This window comes from Mercenaria mercenaria, chromosome 6 (genome assembly GCF_021730395.1).
Source record: "Mercenaria mercenaria strain notata chromosome 6, MADL_Memer_1, whole genome shotgun sequence".
In the NCBI taxonomy this organism is placed as follows: domain Eukaryota; kingdom Metazoa; phylum Mollusca; class Bivalvia; order Venerida; family Veneridae; genus Mercenaria; species Mercenaria mercenaria.
Window position 1 is genome coordinate 40,059,274 of NC_069366.1, and position 14,698 is coordinate 40,073,971.

Below are 14,698 nucleotides of genomic sequence, written 5' to 3' on the forward strand. Positions count from 1 at the left end.
TAAAAGCAATTAGAAACACTTCATTTGCAGTACTCATTCTTATGGCAGAGCATGCACCCACAGCGCGGGAAATGAACGTCCGTAAGCCGAAGTGACGTCATTACATTCAAGTGAAGCACAATAACAAAGTTCCACTTTAGTTTTATCGTATTATGAACGTATTTCAGACCAACAAAAATACTACATGTAAATAGGACGAAGAGAAGGTCTCAAGGTACATGATAATGTCTAAGTTCACATATACAATACCATATAATATCAAAGCAGCACAAGTTGTCATACCCAGCACGAGAGCCATCGCATGGGGTGCCAGATGGGTTTTGCAGGCATTGGTAATGTCGACGGAAAGGCCAGTCAGGTGTATTTTTCCTTATTACGTATCTAAAATTATTTCAATTGAGTTTCAATGGACTGCGATCGTGCAATATTTTTCCTTATTATATATGTTACTATAAATAGTAACAAAAAGCCGTTTAAAACGGTCATTACGGCTTCTGTTTATGTATCCATAATGGCGCAGTGCGCCTCTGGCGCCATAACCATAACGGCCCCGGGTAACCAGAAAGTCAGCGCGTTTTGATGTTGACGTCATGAAGCAACATTATTTATGGCGATCGAAAGGTCGCTGAATCAGATCGATTGTCAAATATTGATGGCATTGTTGATAAAAAAGCAAAACAAATAATTCTTTTAGGTGTTTGGAAAATATATAAAATGAAAATACCAAAATAAATATGAAGTGAATGTATATGATCAAAAGTCAATAAACGGCTGGTTGTGCCTTCTAGCCGCAATGGCACACCTAGTTTAATAATAGTCCTCGAAATAAAGCCCTTGTGTGATTATAACACTAGACGTGCCATTATGGCAAGAAAGCACAACCCAGTCGTATATTAACTTCATAGCAATTCTTTATGATATGATTTTCTTTTCAACCCTAAATTATGCTTTATGTAAGAAAGTACAACTATCAAGGCATTTGATTTTATACAACATGTAGCCCCTTATCCAAATGGTATAGAAACTGAAAAACCCCAGTAAATGCTTGAACAAATGAAAAATGCACGTTAAACTCTTCTTAAACGATTATATACACGTGTAATAAACAGGTAAATAGATGGGAGAACGGTGTCTTTGAGTGATAATGGCCCTAAAAACAAATAATAGCCCTCGAGCTATTATCACCTTGGCAGGGCCATTATTACTCAAAGGCACCACTCTCCCATATATTAAACTGTACATATGTTATTGCGGACAACGCTTTCATATCGGAGAGTAATGTTTTCTAAACGTTTAAATGACAAGAATCGCGTGATGTCCATGACGTCCATGCGCACGTTGCGACATCTATTTGATTTTTCAACTTGTGGAAATATGAATACGCGTCAGCTTGATTTGTTTATTAGATTTTCGGAGAAATTCTTCTCGTGTTTTTCCTGTTTTCGTACCAGAAAGAAAATTTAGACATAAAGTCATTACTTGATAGTAGGTATGTAATAAAAACGTTATCAACTTTGTATGTGGATATATGCACTCGTTCTTTCGCTCCTAAGGTTGCGCAATATTACTGCTGCAGAACAAGTGCATTATATCCACATGCAAAGTCAATAACCTATAAATATCGACGTTTTAGTTTTATTTTGGGTGCGTGTCGTCAATTGTGACGTCAGTTTCATGGATGTCGTCATGTTTTTAAGTTTTTTAACTAGGACATTTTCAGTTCCACTTGGGTTAAAGAACAACTTTTTTATCGTTGATATAATGAATAAGGACAACACGAACAAACAATGGAACACAGTGGGGCACCGCCTTGGAACGGTCAGTGGCAAAAACACCACTGGGGAGCTTAAACCGGTTTATGGTGCGCACCCAACCTCACTCTTACCCTTACCGTGTTCCAAAGACACGGGACAGTGTAAATAAAAGTAATCCCCTCCAGGTGAATCTCTTACACACGTAATGGAAACAGAAAGGCATGACATGTAAAACACAAAAATGCTCGTGTATAAAAATATAAAAAGCAAACCTTAAGAACCAAAAACGTATGTACTCAATGCCTTTTCGCGCAGTATTTCTCTATTTCCGCTGCAGAACGCGTGCATATACCTAGATACAAATCTAATAACCTACGATTGCATGCTTACTTCAGGTTTCTCAGTTGCGTCCTGTGCTTCAAAAGAATCGTTTTACAGACTTAATAATAATTAAGGTGTGCGCATGCAATAGTATAAGCCAACTCCGCGGCTACCCCGTACATATTGCTAGTAAGATATCTTGGGGAAACCGTCAAATGATAATAAAAGAAACGGATAAAAAAATACTAGTACATATGTACATACTTTGAACAAAATCTGATATTCAGTCACAGACTTGCTGGTACATTTCACTCGAATATAAGTAATGTTTAGCCGCAAGACTTCGATGAGTGTCAGCAACGCTTACCTATGTCGCGTTTAGAGTTAGTAACATCATCGGTTAGAATGAGGAACATGATATTATTAATAAATAAATATTGTCTGTTTATGATAAAGCAGTTGCAGTAATATATTTCTAAGATTATAACTGGTATTGCCTTTAATCGATCGTTGACTGTCAGTAAGAATTGCTGTTGAAAAATGTAGTATATTTGTTTTATTCTGGAAAATAGCAAAATGATTCTATTTTCTAAATAACAGACAACTGTTTTTGAAATTCGAATGTTTTGATAAATTTATGCGATTACTTCTAGAATCTGAATACATGTTCAAGTCAAGACATAAGTAAATATCATAAAAGTAATTGCTATATATGAAAATAATATAAGCCGTGTCACATTGAGCGATACCGTAACCAGAAATCGTTGAGATATGTCACATTATATCGTTGAGACATGACTTACGTTGGAACGTAGTTCTCCCGGAGTGTATTTGGCATGCGATATAAGGGTGTGACTCTCTACCGTAATTGTCCAAATTATTGCCCTAAGGTAAAAAATGTCCATGCCCCAGTGCGTGACATGTACTTACTGTAGGCTTATATATAAGAAACTTTGAAAATCTTCTTCTCTGAATTATTAATAGGTAGAGTCTTGATATTTGATGTGTGATATCAGCATTGTCTACCATAATTGTTCAAATTATTGCCGTAAGTTCAAAAATGTGTGTGACATGTATATAATATACTTTTATTAGGCTAACATAGAAGAAATCTAACTTTGTACTTGAACCAGTATGTTACATAAACACACTTGAAGCCTTGTACACAGGTGAGCGCTTTAGGGTCAATGACCCTCTTGTTTATTAAATATATCAAGTGCAACTGAAACTGATAAAAGCTTACGTTCTTCATGTTTTGTGCCAATAAAATCAACATCCATACAAGTCATTTGTTAATTTGGGGGTTTCAAACATCAAGGAAAGAAGACTAGATGGAAAACAAATCTATATAAATACAACACTTAATATGAAAATATGGACCATTCCTGACTTGTCCTGCGCATTTTAAGAATCCCAGTAATAGTTGGCATGTTGCAATTCCTAAAATTCACTGATCAGTTCTACAATAGCCCGATTACATTAATCAATCAAAGTACTGAGAGGACTGATGGGGGCAGTGCTTTGCAGTTTCAAGACTTGATGTAACCTATTCATGTCAGGGAAGTACATACAGGCATTGTGTAATGCACTGGTGTGTGGCAAGAAATGGAGTGGTCACAACTTTTACAGTGAATAACAATAAACAGAAACAAGTTATTGTTTCAATAAATGTATTAACTTTGTGTTCTATACACTTTTATGTTTTGTTCAAAGGGTAAGATAAAAAAATCTAGTCTTGTTTAATATCAATTGTTCATCAACAAACAAAAACCTTTCATTGCCAGGTTTGATAAAATGAAAAAGATAAAGCTAAACAATATATTTCAATTTCTTCAATACTTCTGTCTGCACTCTATGTCTTGACATCATGTGTTCTTGACAGTCTAACAAAAAACAGGCATATTAAAAGTTCCATTTTTCAAAGTAATATGCAAGCCCAAAATATAAAAAAGCTGTGAAAATGATACAAATGGTGTTGTTGCACATGACACATCATCTTATTGAGGCAAACATGTGTGCAAAAGTATTTAAGAATCTCTCAATACATGGCTGATTATGGCCAAGACAAGCAAAACAGCACAGAGAATTGACACTTGACTTCAATGAATTATCTTGACCTTTAAGCTACCAACTTGGTTCTTGCATCTGACACATAATATCATTAAGGCAAGTTATTTAAGAATCTCATGATCAATGGATAAGTTACAGCCCTAATAAACTCAGACAGATGCATGCACAGATGTACACACACCAGACCGCTATTGTGACAACTACGTCAAGCTCACCGCCAGCAGGCTCATCAACAAGAGCTGTCACAGGAGACACTATTGAGTGTTTAATGACTCCAATGGTGGATGAAGATATTGCACAATAGCTTTCAAAGAGTCTGTGTCAAAAATATTAATAAGAGAGCTAAAGATAAAGTGTGTCAGAACTCTATGTAATTATAACACTAAGCAAAATGGGGGCATAATTAATAAAATATTGGTGCAATAAAGGTGGCATAATTCATGAAAAAATTGGTGCCAGAGTTAAGCACCTTGTGTCATATGATGTGGGTGATGATGCTGAACAGTTGTTTTATGTTTGAATCAAATCCATTCATTAATGACAGAGATAGAGTGAAAGTGCATCAAAACTTTAACACCTAAAATTCTAAGTAAAACGGGGGAATAATTCATAAAATAATTGTATCAGAGTTATGCACTTTGTGTCATATGATGTGGGTGATGATGTTGAACAACGATTTTATGTAGGAACCAAATCCATTCAGTAATAATAGAGCGAAAGTGCATCAAAACTTTAACCTGAAATTCTAAGTAAAGAGAGTGAATAACTCGTGAAATATTTGTTATATACCTTGATTTTTGACATGGATCAATCATCTGGCTGACACAAAATGAATCCTTAATGCATTTTTCAAAATACCTTATAAGCATTTTAACAATCATAGTTTTCAAAAAGAAATAACATTCATACGAAGAACAAAATATCTATAAAAAGCTTCACATTAATTAAAGACATTTCTACAGTTTTCTTACCCTTGAAATTCTAACAAACTGAGTTTCTTGAAATTTTGCTCATTTATAGAGATCCCAAAAACTAAATACAATCACAAATTAGGACGGTCCGACCAAGTACATAAATATGCCTTTAAGCTTTAAAATGTTCTTAATAGTTGGTGTAAAACAGAAGTAGACCTAATCTGTTCATAGTTGATTTTATGAATTAAACAATTAGAGAAAAAAATCTACTGCCAATTATTAGATTAGACATGCGAAAAGTATTTCATTTCAGTAATGTATTTTCTGAATTATTATTTTAGAAATAACACCTGCATGGAAAAATATTTTAACAGATTGCAAATCGGGATCTATAGGATGTTGCCGCATATTTATAGATTCGCCTACTGATAAATGGTACTGATCGCCGCAAACTGATAAAGTTTCCCGATAATACACTTCCACTACGGTGTTGAGGCACGGCAATGAAAAATCAATAATCTATCGGCTTACCAGTGGCGTTGCAATTCCCTAGTAGTCACTGTTTTCACACAGAATCAAGAACACATTTTTGGAGCGTATTGAAACTAGTTATTAGGTTTTAGGACAGGTCACATGATCAAAACAAATGTCGGTTTCAGAATCTATCACATGATCAAATCAAGCGTCTTTATATTCTTACGCTTAAGTAGATCTATTATCATTTATATTTACAATGCATTTTAGTTTTCTTCAGATACTGTTGTTAATATAAAATGTGTAGAGCTATTTAATCATATCTGGATCAAAAATATAATTGCAAAACGTCAAAATATCCATGCCAATTATACTGTATTCAAAACAAAACTACAATAAAATATATATATGGCAATCTGTTTTCATGTATCAACACCTCCTTTTCGATTGAACATGCTATTTTTCACCAAATTATCTCACACAAATTTCCTTTCCTCAGAGTGACATGCTATGTGTTCCCTCAAGTCAGTCGTCCCTGAACTCTTGCCGCTACATATATCACTCAACATTCCCTTGCTTTATGCTACATGTCTCTTGTACTGAACTCCTTTCCAAGAGTTAAGCAAACTTGGTATCTAGTGTCACCATGTACGGTGCACCTATGAATTAAATACATCAACATTAAAATATGTGTTTGGGAGGGAGGGGTTGCGAGCATGCCTGTATGCAAAAAATCAAATTTCAGCAGAGAGATTTTGCTTATAAGATGTTATCTAAATATTGACGTGCTAAGAACACATTGGAGCTGCCTTCTATTTTATCATTTGGAACCCGATAATCACTTTTTAGTGGCTTAAAACATAAAATTATATGCAACTGTATTGTGTTAAAAGATTGTGAAAAAATTAAAACTTGTATTGGGTATATATTCTTTATATAGATTTTTGAATGGGCAAATTACTAAAGAACGCTGTACCTATACTTATGTAGGAGCCGCCTGGTTGAATAGCATTTGTATCAATGCATAAACAGTAGTGTCCTGCTGTGTGCTATAGTTCCTCCCATGTTGATATGCGTTCCTACATTCAGAACATATATGCATTGGTTCTTCCGCTCGCTGAAGCCATCGCACTGAAACATATTAAACATACGTACAGTGTATTACATTTTCAGTAAGTGGTTCTACAATTTGGGATGTGTTTGGAAAGGTGCACATTTACCCTAGTTGTTCCAGCTTAACAGAATCTGTAGTTTTCATTGTTTGCAGTGCTTTTCAAGGATTTTCTTATTTCATAAAAATATATTCTTCTTAACAGCAGGTATGGATATAGTTTGACAGCTGGAAGAAGTCGACCTATACTTCATCTTGTCTTCAATGTAGATTTTTTTTCTATCAACTATGGTTTTCGAAAAAATCAAAATATACTAAGAAAATACGACAGATAAAAGATATTGTCATGTACTTGATTTTTTCCGGACCGATTTGAAAATTTTGGACATTGCATAAAATTTCACAATGAGAGTCTACGGGAAAATATTATTTTGAATATACTTTCGAAAATATTTTTTATATAGTTGTAGATTTTACTGAAACTTTCCAAAATCGTAAATAAACATATGTTCTATTATATGATGATTTAAAATGTACAAGTTTGTGTGCTTGTGTTTGAGCTATTTGCCAATAAATAAAGAGATCCGAATATTTCAAGCCGATTTTAAAACATTATTTGGAATTACCTGACATGTCAAATGTTTTTAATCAAATAATATCTTTATAAAGACATGACTGTGCCGTTTTAAAAAATTTATTCCCAGGTTGCTGTTGATTCATAAAATTATTTTTGTTTCCATATACCGAATCCAGACTTTATTGTACGATATCTGGAAAAAATATGTTACCTCATTACCCTCAGTTTTATGAAATGTGCAGAACTACCTTAAGTCTTGTGCTTTCTGGTCCTACAGAAGCATCGATTTCAACACCAAGTTTTTACAATTAAATACTGTTGAAGCAGGTGCTGTAGGGCCTGAGCAGCATTGCATTTTTACTTATGAAAAGACATGATCAAACCGAGTCTGCATTTTCATTGTTTGCTTTCATTTGAATTCAAATGAGATCCCCTTCTTTTAGAAATTGATGCATTTCGACTGTGATAGTGACCTGGTTAGATTTATTTTTGATGTGCTCGTCTGTAAATTTTATATTTTCAAATGGGCAAAGTCAGAAGTTAACTTGCAAAAAAAACTGTGGGACATGAATTTCTAAATGTATAATAAATTATAATCTATAGTCTTTGAAAATTGATGCAGTTATGGTAAGTAGTAGAGTGATCTGCTTTTAGTTTGCTGAGAATTGCGACTCATCGGACGATAAAGTAAAAAAACGGCTTGCAGTATTAGCGGGCTTGCCTTCTTAGCGTAATCTGCATTTTTCACAGTTTTACATTAGTTCAGCTATATTATTTCCAACTACGATCTCCAACAGAACCGTAAATAAGTCCCTGTGAATCGGTAAGACGCAGAACACCCTAAGTGTCCACAGTGGTCCATTTTTCTATAAAAAGGGACATTTGCTTGCCGTCTTACAATGCTAAATTTTCATAAAACCTTTTACTTGTGTGTATAGTCTTCACTTTTTGCCTTAGCCTGCGCATTTGGCCAAATTTGATCAACAATTAAAGAACTTACATTGCTTTGAAGTTTCTATCGACGAAGTTGTTGTCAATTTAGCTTGCCATGTAACCCAAAATATGATGTCAAAGTCACGTGGTAAGGGCACACAGGTCAACTACCCATGTTGAATAAGAAACATTTACTCTTCCATTTGAAAGTGCAAAAGAAATGTAAAAGAATATGTTCATGTTGTATGTTTGACAAATGCCATAATGTGTTGTACATTACTTTTTTAAGCATCTCTATTTTCAGCTGACCTGTCACGAAGTGACAAGGTGAGCTATTGTGACCACTTGATGTCCGTCGTGCGTCGTGCGTCAACAATTTCTAAAAAAATCTTCTTCTTGAAAACCTGTAAGCAGAATTACACCAAACTTCACAGGAATGATCCTTGCATGGCCCCCTTTCAAAATTGTTCAAAGAATTTAATTCCATGCAAAACTCTGGTTGCCATGGCAACCGAAAGGAAAAACTTTAAAAATCTTCTTGTCCAAAACCGCAGGGCCTAGGGCTTTGATATCTGGTGTGTAGCATCATCTAGTGGTCCTCTACCAAAATTATTCAAATTATCCCTCTAGGGTCAAATATGGCCCCACCCCAGGGGTCACATGGTTTATATAGACTTATATAGGGAAAACTTTGAAAATATTCTTGTACAAAACCACATGGCCTAGGGCTTTGATATTTGGTATGTAGCATCATCTAGTGGTCCTCTACCAAGATTGTTCAAATCATCCCCCTAGGGTCAAATATGGCCCCGCCCTGGGGGTCACATGATTTATATAGACTTATATAGGGAAAACTTTGAAAATCTTCTTGTACAAAACCACATGGCCTAGGGCTTTGATATTTGGTATGTAGCATCATCTAGTGGTCCTCTACCAAGATTGTTCAAATTATCCCCCTAGGGTCAAATGTGGCCCTGCCCCAGGGGTCCCAAGTTTTACATAGACTTACATAGGAAAAAAAGTTTAAAAATCTTGTCTGAAATCACAACACTTTGACCTTTGATATTTGGTTTGTAGCATTGTCTTATGTCAACAAAAATTGTTCAAATTGTACCCCTTGGGTGAAAAGAGGCCCTGCCGTGGGGGTCCCAAGTATTATATAGACTTATATAGGAAAAAGCTTTAAAAATCTTCTTGTCTGAAACCATACGACCTAGGCTTTTGATATTTGGTATGATGCATTGTCTAGTAGTCCTCTACAAAAATTGTTCAAATTATGCCCCTGGGGTTAAAAGAGGCCCCGCCCTGGGGTCACTTAGTTATTATGTGAGTTATATAGGAAAAATACTTAAAAAATCATCTGATCCCATTTCCAAGACTTTAATTATAATTACCTGATGACCCCAAGTAATATGATGTCACTTGACCTTGTGGTGAGCTATTGTGATCACTCACCGTCCGGCGTCTGGCGTCCGTAAACTGTTACTTTAAACAACATCTCCTCATAAACTGCTAGGCCAATTTCATCCAAACTTCACAGGAATGTTCCTTGGGTGAAGCTCTACAAAAAATGTTCAAAGAATTGAATTCCATGCAGAACTCTGGTTGCCATGGCAACTGAAAGGAAAAACTTTAAAAATCTTCTTCTCAAAAACCAGAAGTCCTAGAGCTTAGCTATTTGGTGTGAAGCATTGCCTAGTGGACCTCTACCAAGTTTGTTCAAATCATGACCCCGGGGTCAAAATTGACTCCGCCCAAGGGCTCATATGATTTTACATAGGAAAATCATAAAAAATCTTCTCAAAAACCAGAAGCCCAAGAGCTTAGATATTTGACATGTAGCATTGCCTAGTGGACCTCTACTAAAGTTATTCAAAGCATGACCACGGGATCAAAATTGACCCCGCCCCAGGGGTCACTTGATTTTACATAGATTTCTATTGGAAAATCTTCAAAATTTTTTAAAAAATAAACCAGAAGGCCTAGAGCTTAGATATTTGACATGTAGCATTGCCTAGTGGACCTCTACAAAATTTGTTCAAATCATGAGCCCCAGGGGTCACTTGATTTTACATAGGGAAATCTTCATAAATTTGCTAAAAATAAACCAGAAGGCCTAGATCTTAGATATTTGATATGTACATTGCCTTGTAGACTTCTACAAACTTTGTTCAAATCATGACTCCCGGGGTAAAATTGGCCCTGCCCCAGGGGTTACTTAATTGTACATCGGAAAATCTTCCAAAAAATTTCTAAAAATCATCAGTTTGACATTTGAAACATGTAGCTCATATTACTCAGGTGAGCCATCCAGGGTCATCATGACCCTCTTGTTTAAGATACAGCCTTGAAATTTTGATGTCATACACAGTTTTGCACATAAATCGTAAAACTGAATTTCATTGACCATGAATGTGACCAACTGACTTTCTTAATATTTTATCATCAGTTTGACATTTGAAACATGTAGCTCATATTACTCAGGTGAGCGATCCAGGGTCATCATGACCCTCTTGTTTGTTGTAGATCCTGTCAGATAAACACACTGTTTTATGTCCATTTCAGGCCTTGGCCAATGCTAGATTGTTTCTTGAAAACATCATCAAGTAAGTATTTCCTGTTGTATATTGATTCCAACATCCTGTTATAAACTGAAAGTATAGATATTGTTCAGTAGTGAGTATCTTATAGCAAGTAAAGTGCTGCAACTATTGTATGCACATAAATCATTCATGAGAACTGGAGGTCAATCGCTGATGTATATTTAAACAATATTGTAGCTGGACAAAATTTCTCTGTTGCTAGCTATAATATTGCTATTGTATTGATAACAAAGAAAATTATCTCTTTTAAAAGGAACTTCACAACATGTAGCAAAATGATGAAAATAAGGATGATCCTTATATTATTCTAGTTGCAAACAAAGAAAAATAAACAGATTTTCTAAATATTTATTAAACTCATATTGTATCATTAAGAAACAAAGAACACCAAATCAGTTCAGTATACTTTTTTTTATTAGCTCACCAGAGCACAAAGTGCTCAGGGTGAGCTAGTGTGATCGCTCACCGTCCGGCGTCCGTCCGTCCGTCCACACTTTCCTTTAAACAACATCTCCTCCTAAACCAACAGGCCAATTTTGATGAAACTTCATAGGGATGTTCCTTGGATGTTCTTCTTTAAAAATTATTCAAAGAATTGAATTCCATGCAGAACTCTGGTTGCCATGGCAACAGAAAGGAAAACCTTTAAAAACCTTCTTCTCAAAAACTAGAAGCCCTAGAGCTTAGATATTTGGTGTGAAGCATTGCCTAGTGGACCTCTACCAAATTTGTTCAAATCATGACCCCGGGGTCAAAATTGACCCCGCCCTAGGGGTCACTTGATTTTACGTAGGAAAATCTTAAAAAATCTTCTTCTCAAAAACCAGAAGCTCTAGAGCTTAGATATTTGACATGTAGCATTGCCTAGAGGACCTCTACTACAGTTGTTCAAATCATGACCCCGGAGTCAAAATTGACCCCGCCCAGGGGTCACTTGATTTTACATAGGAAAATCTTCAAAAAATTTCTAAAAATAAACAGAAGGCCTAGAGCTTAGATATTTCACGTGTAGCATTGCCTAGTGGACCTCTACAAAATTTGTTCAAATCATGACCCCCAGGGGCAAAATTGACCCCGCCCCAGAGGTCACTTGATTTTACAAAGGAAAATCTTCAAAAATTTTCTAAAAATAAACCAGAAGGCCTAGATCTTAGATATTTAACGTGTAGCATTGCCTAGTAGACTTCTACAAAATTTGTTCAAATCATGACCTCCGGGATCAAATTGACCCCGCCCAATGGGGTTACTTGATTGTACATAGAAAAATCTTCAAATTTTTCTAAAAATAAACCAGAAGGCCTACAGCTTAGATATTTGACATGTAGCATTGCCTAATGGACCTCTACAAAATCTGTTCAGATCATGACCCCGGCCCAGGGGTCACTTGATTTTACATAGGAAAATCTTCAAAAATTTTCTAAAAATAAACCAGAAGGCCTACAGCTTAGATATTTCACGTGTAGCATTGCCTAGTGGACCTCTACAAAATCTGTTCAAATCATGACCCCCGGGGTCAAAATTGACCCCGTCCCAGGGGTCACTTGATTTTACATAGGAAAATCTTCAAAAATTTTCTAAAAATAAACCAAAAGGCCTAGATCTTAGATATTTGACGTGTAGCATTGCCTAGTAGACTTCTACAAAAAATTTTCAAATCATTACCCCCGGGATCAAATTGACCCCGCCCCATGGGGTCACTTGATTTTACATAGGAAAATCTTCAAAAAATTTCTAAAAATAAACCAAAAGGCCTAGATCTTAGATATTTGATGTGTAGCATTGCCTAATAGACTTCTACAAAAAAATTCAAATCTGGACCCCCCAGGGTCAAATTTACCCAGCCCCAGGGGTTACTTGATTGTATATAGGGAAATCTTCATAAATTTGCTAAAAATAAACCAGAAGGCCTAGATCTTAGATATTTGATATGTTACATTGCCTAGTAGACTTCTACAAACTTTGTTCCATTCATGACCCTCGGGGTAAACTTGGCCCCGCCCCAGGGGTTACTTGATTGTACATCAGAAAATCTTCCAAAAAAATTCTAAAAATCATCAGTTTGACATTTGAAACATGTAGCTCATATTACTCTGGTGAGCGATCCAGGGTCATCATGACCCTCTTGTTTGATATAAGAAGCACTTGGGTACATTAATGCTTAGCCTAACATGTAGAGAAAAATAGTATCACACAACACCAAATCATAGAAAGAAAAGGTTGTTTCACTTGAGAATTGAGCAGCTTATAAACTCTGCTAAACTATTGTCATTTACTGATATATAGTAACATTGAATTCCAGAAAAGCTTGGACTACATAAATTTATGATAAGTGGGCAACACTTGCCTTTTTCAAAGAACTTATACATGTCTTCATTTTGTTGCATATGCTATAAAGTCTCAGTGCTGAAATGTCACATAGCTAGGTGGAACATGGTTTTCAGCAATTGTTTTTTATTTCTTTACAAAATACTTTTTTTAAAGGGTGACAACTTTTTGAGAATATTTTAAGTATCCATCATACAGGAGAGTATGGCAGAATATGAAATGGTCAGGTAGATTGTTGGTAAAGCTGTTATTTGTTTATAAAATATTTCTGTATTTTGACTATACACTCCTAAACCTTAACTGTACATAAGTACAATCCAACATATTGTCAAAGACATCATGATAAGCATTAAAAACATTAATATCTCTTGCCATCAGTGTGTGCGTCTGTCTGTTTGAGATTGAGAATGCTTATAGTTAAAAAAGTATTTAAGCTAGAATCACCAAACCTCACATAATTTCTTACTTGCACCTGGCATTTGCTCACACATAGAATTATTCCCCTTGACCCAGTAAAGCAGAGTTACTGCCCTTGATTTGTTTGTAAAAAAAAAAAAAAAAAGAAAAAAAAAAAAAAGAAAATGCTTATAATTCAAAAAGTATATCAACTAGAATAAATAAACCTCAAATTAATAATTATTATACGCCCGAAGGGAGTATTATGTTATACCCCCGGTGTCTGTCTGTCTGTCCGTAAGTTAGCAATTTCGTGTCTGCTCTGTATCTCTTGAACCCCTTGAAGGATTTCAAAGAAACTTGAAAGAAATGTTCACCACACGGAGACGACGTGCAGAGCGCTTGTTTCGGATGACTAGCTTCAAGGTCAAGGTCACACTTAGGGGTCAAAGGTCATATGAGTGTGTTTCGTGTCCGCTCTGTAACTCTTGAACTGCTTGAAGGATTTCAAAGAAATTTGGCACAAATGTTCACCACACTGAGACGACATGCAGAGCACTTGTTTCAGATGACTAGCTTCAAGGTCAATGTCACACTTAGGAGTGAAAGGTCATATATGACTTTGCTGTATCCGCTGTGTAACTCTTGAACTGCTTGAGGGATTTCAAGGAAACTTGGCACAAATGTTCACCACACTGAGGCGAAGTGTAGAGCGCATGACTTGCTTCAAGGTCAAGGTCACACTTAGGGGTCAAAGGTCATATATGACTTTGTTTTGTGTATATTGCTCTGCATTGCAGTGCTCTTGTTTTTATTTGGCAGATCTCTTTTTAGCTCACCTGAGCACAAAGTGCTCAAAGGTGAGCTTTTGTGATCGCTCTTTTAGCTCACCTGAGCACAAAGTGCTCAAAGGTGAGCTTTTGTGATCGCTCTGTGTCCGTCGTCCGTCCGTCCCTTGTCCATCGTCAACAATTTGACTGTTAACACTCTAGAGGTCACAATTTTGGACCAATCTTAATGAAACTTGGTCAGAATGTTACCCTTAATAAAATCTTGGACGAGTTTGATATTGGGTCATCTGGGATCAAAAACTAGGTCACCAGGTCAAATCAAACGAAAAGCTTGTTAACACTCTAGAGGTCACAATTTTGGCCCAATCTTAATGAAACTTAGTCAGAATGTTACCCTCAATAAAATCTTGGACGAGTTTGATATTGGGT

General features: G+C 35.8%; 1 protein-coding gene across 1 annotated transcript in view; it reads left to right on the forward strand.

Moving 5' to 3' along the window:
* LOC123549120 (diacylglycerol O-acyltransferase 1-like) overlaps positions 1–14,698 on the forward strand; it is a 282,902-nt gene that overhangs the window by 71,538 nt on the left and 196,666 nt on the right. The window contains exon 3 of the mRNA XM_053546772.1: positions 10,720–10,760. Coding sequence (XP_053402747.1) covers positions 10,720–10,760 — 41 coding nt within the window. The remainder of the gene's footprint in view (positions 1–10,719; positions 10,761–14,698) is intronic.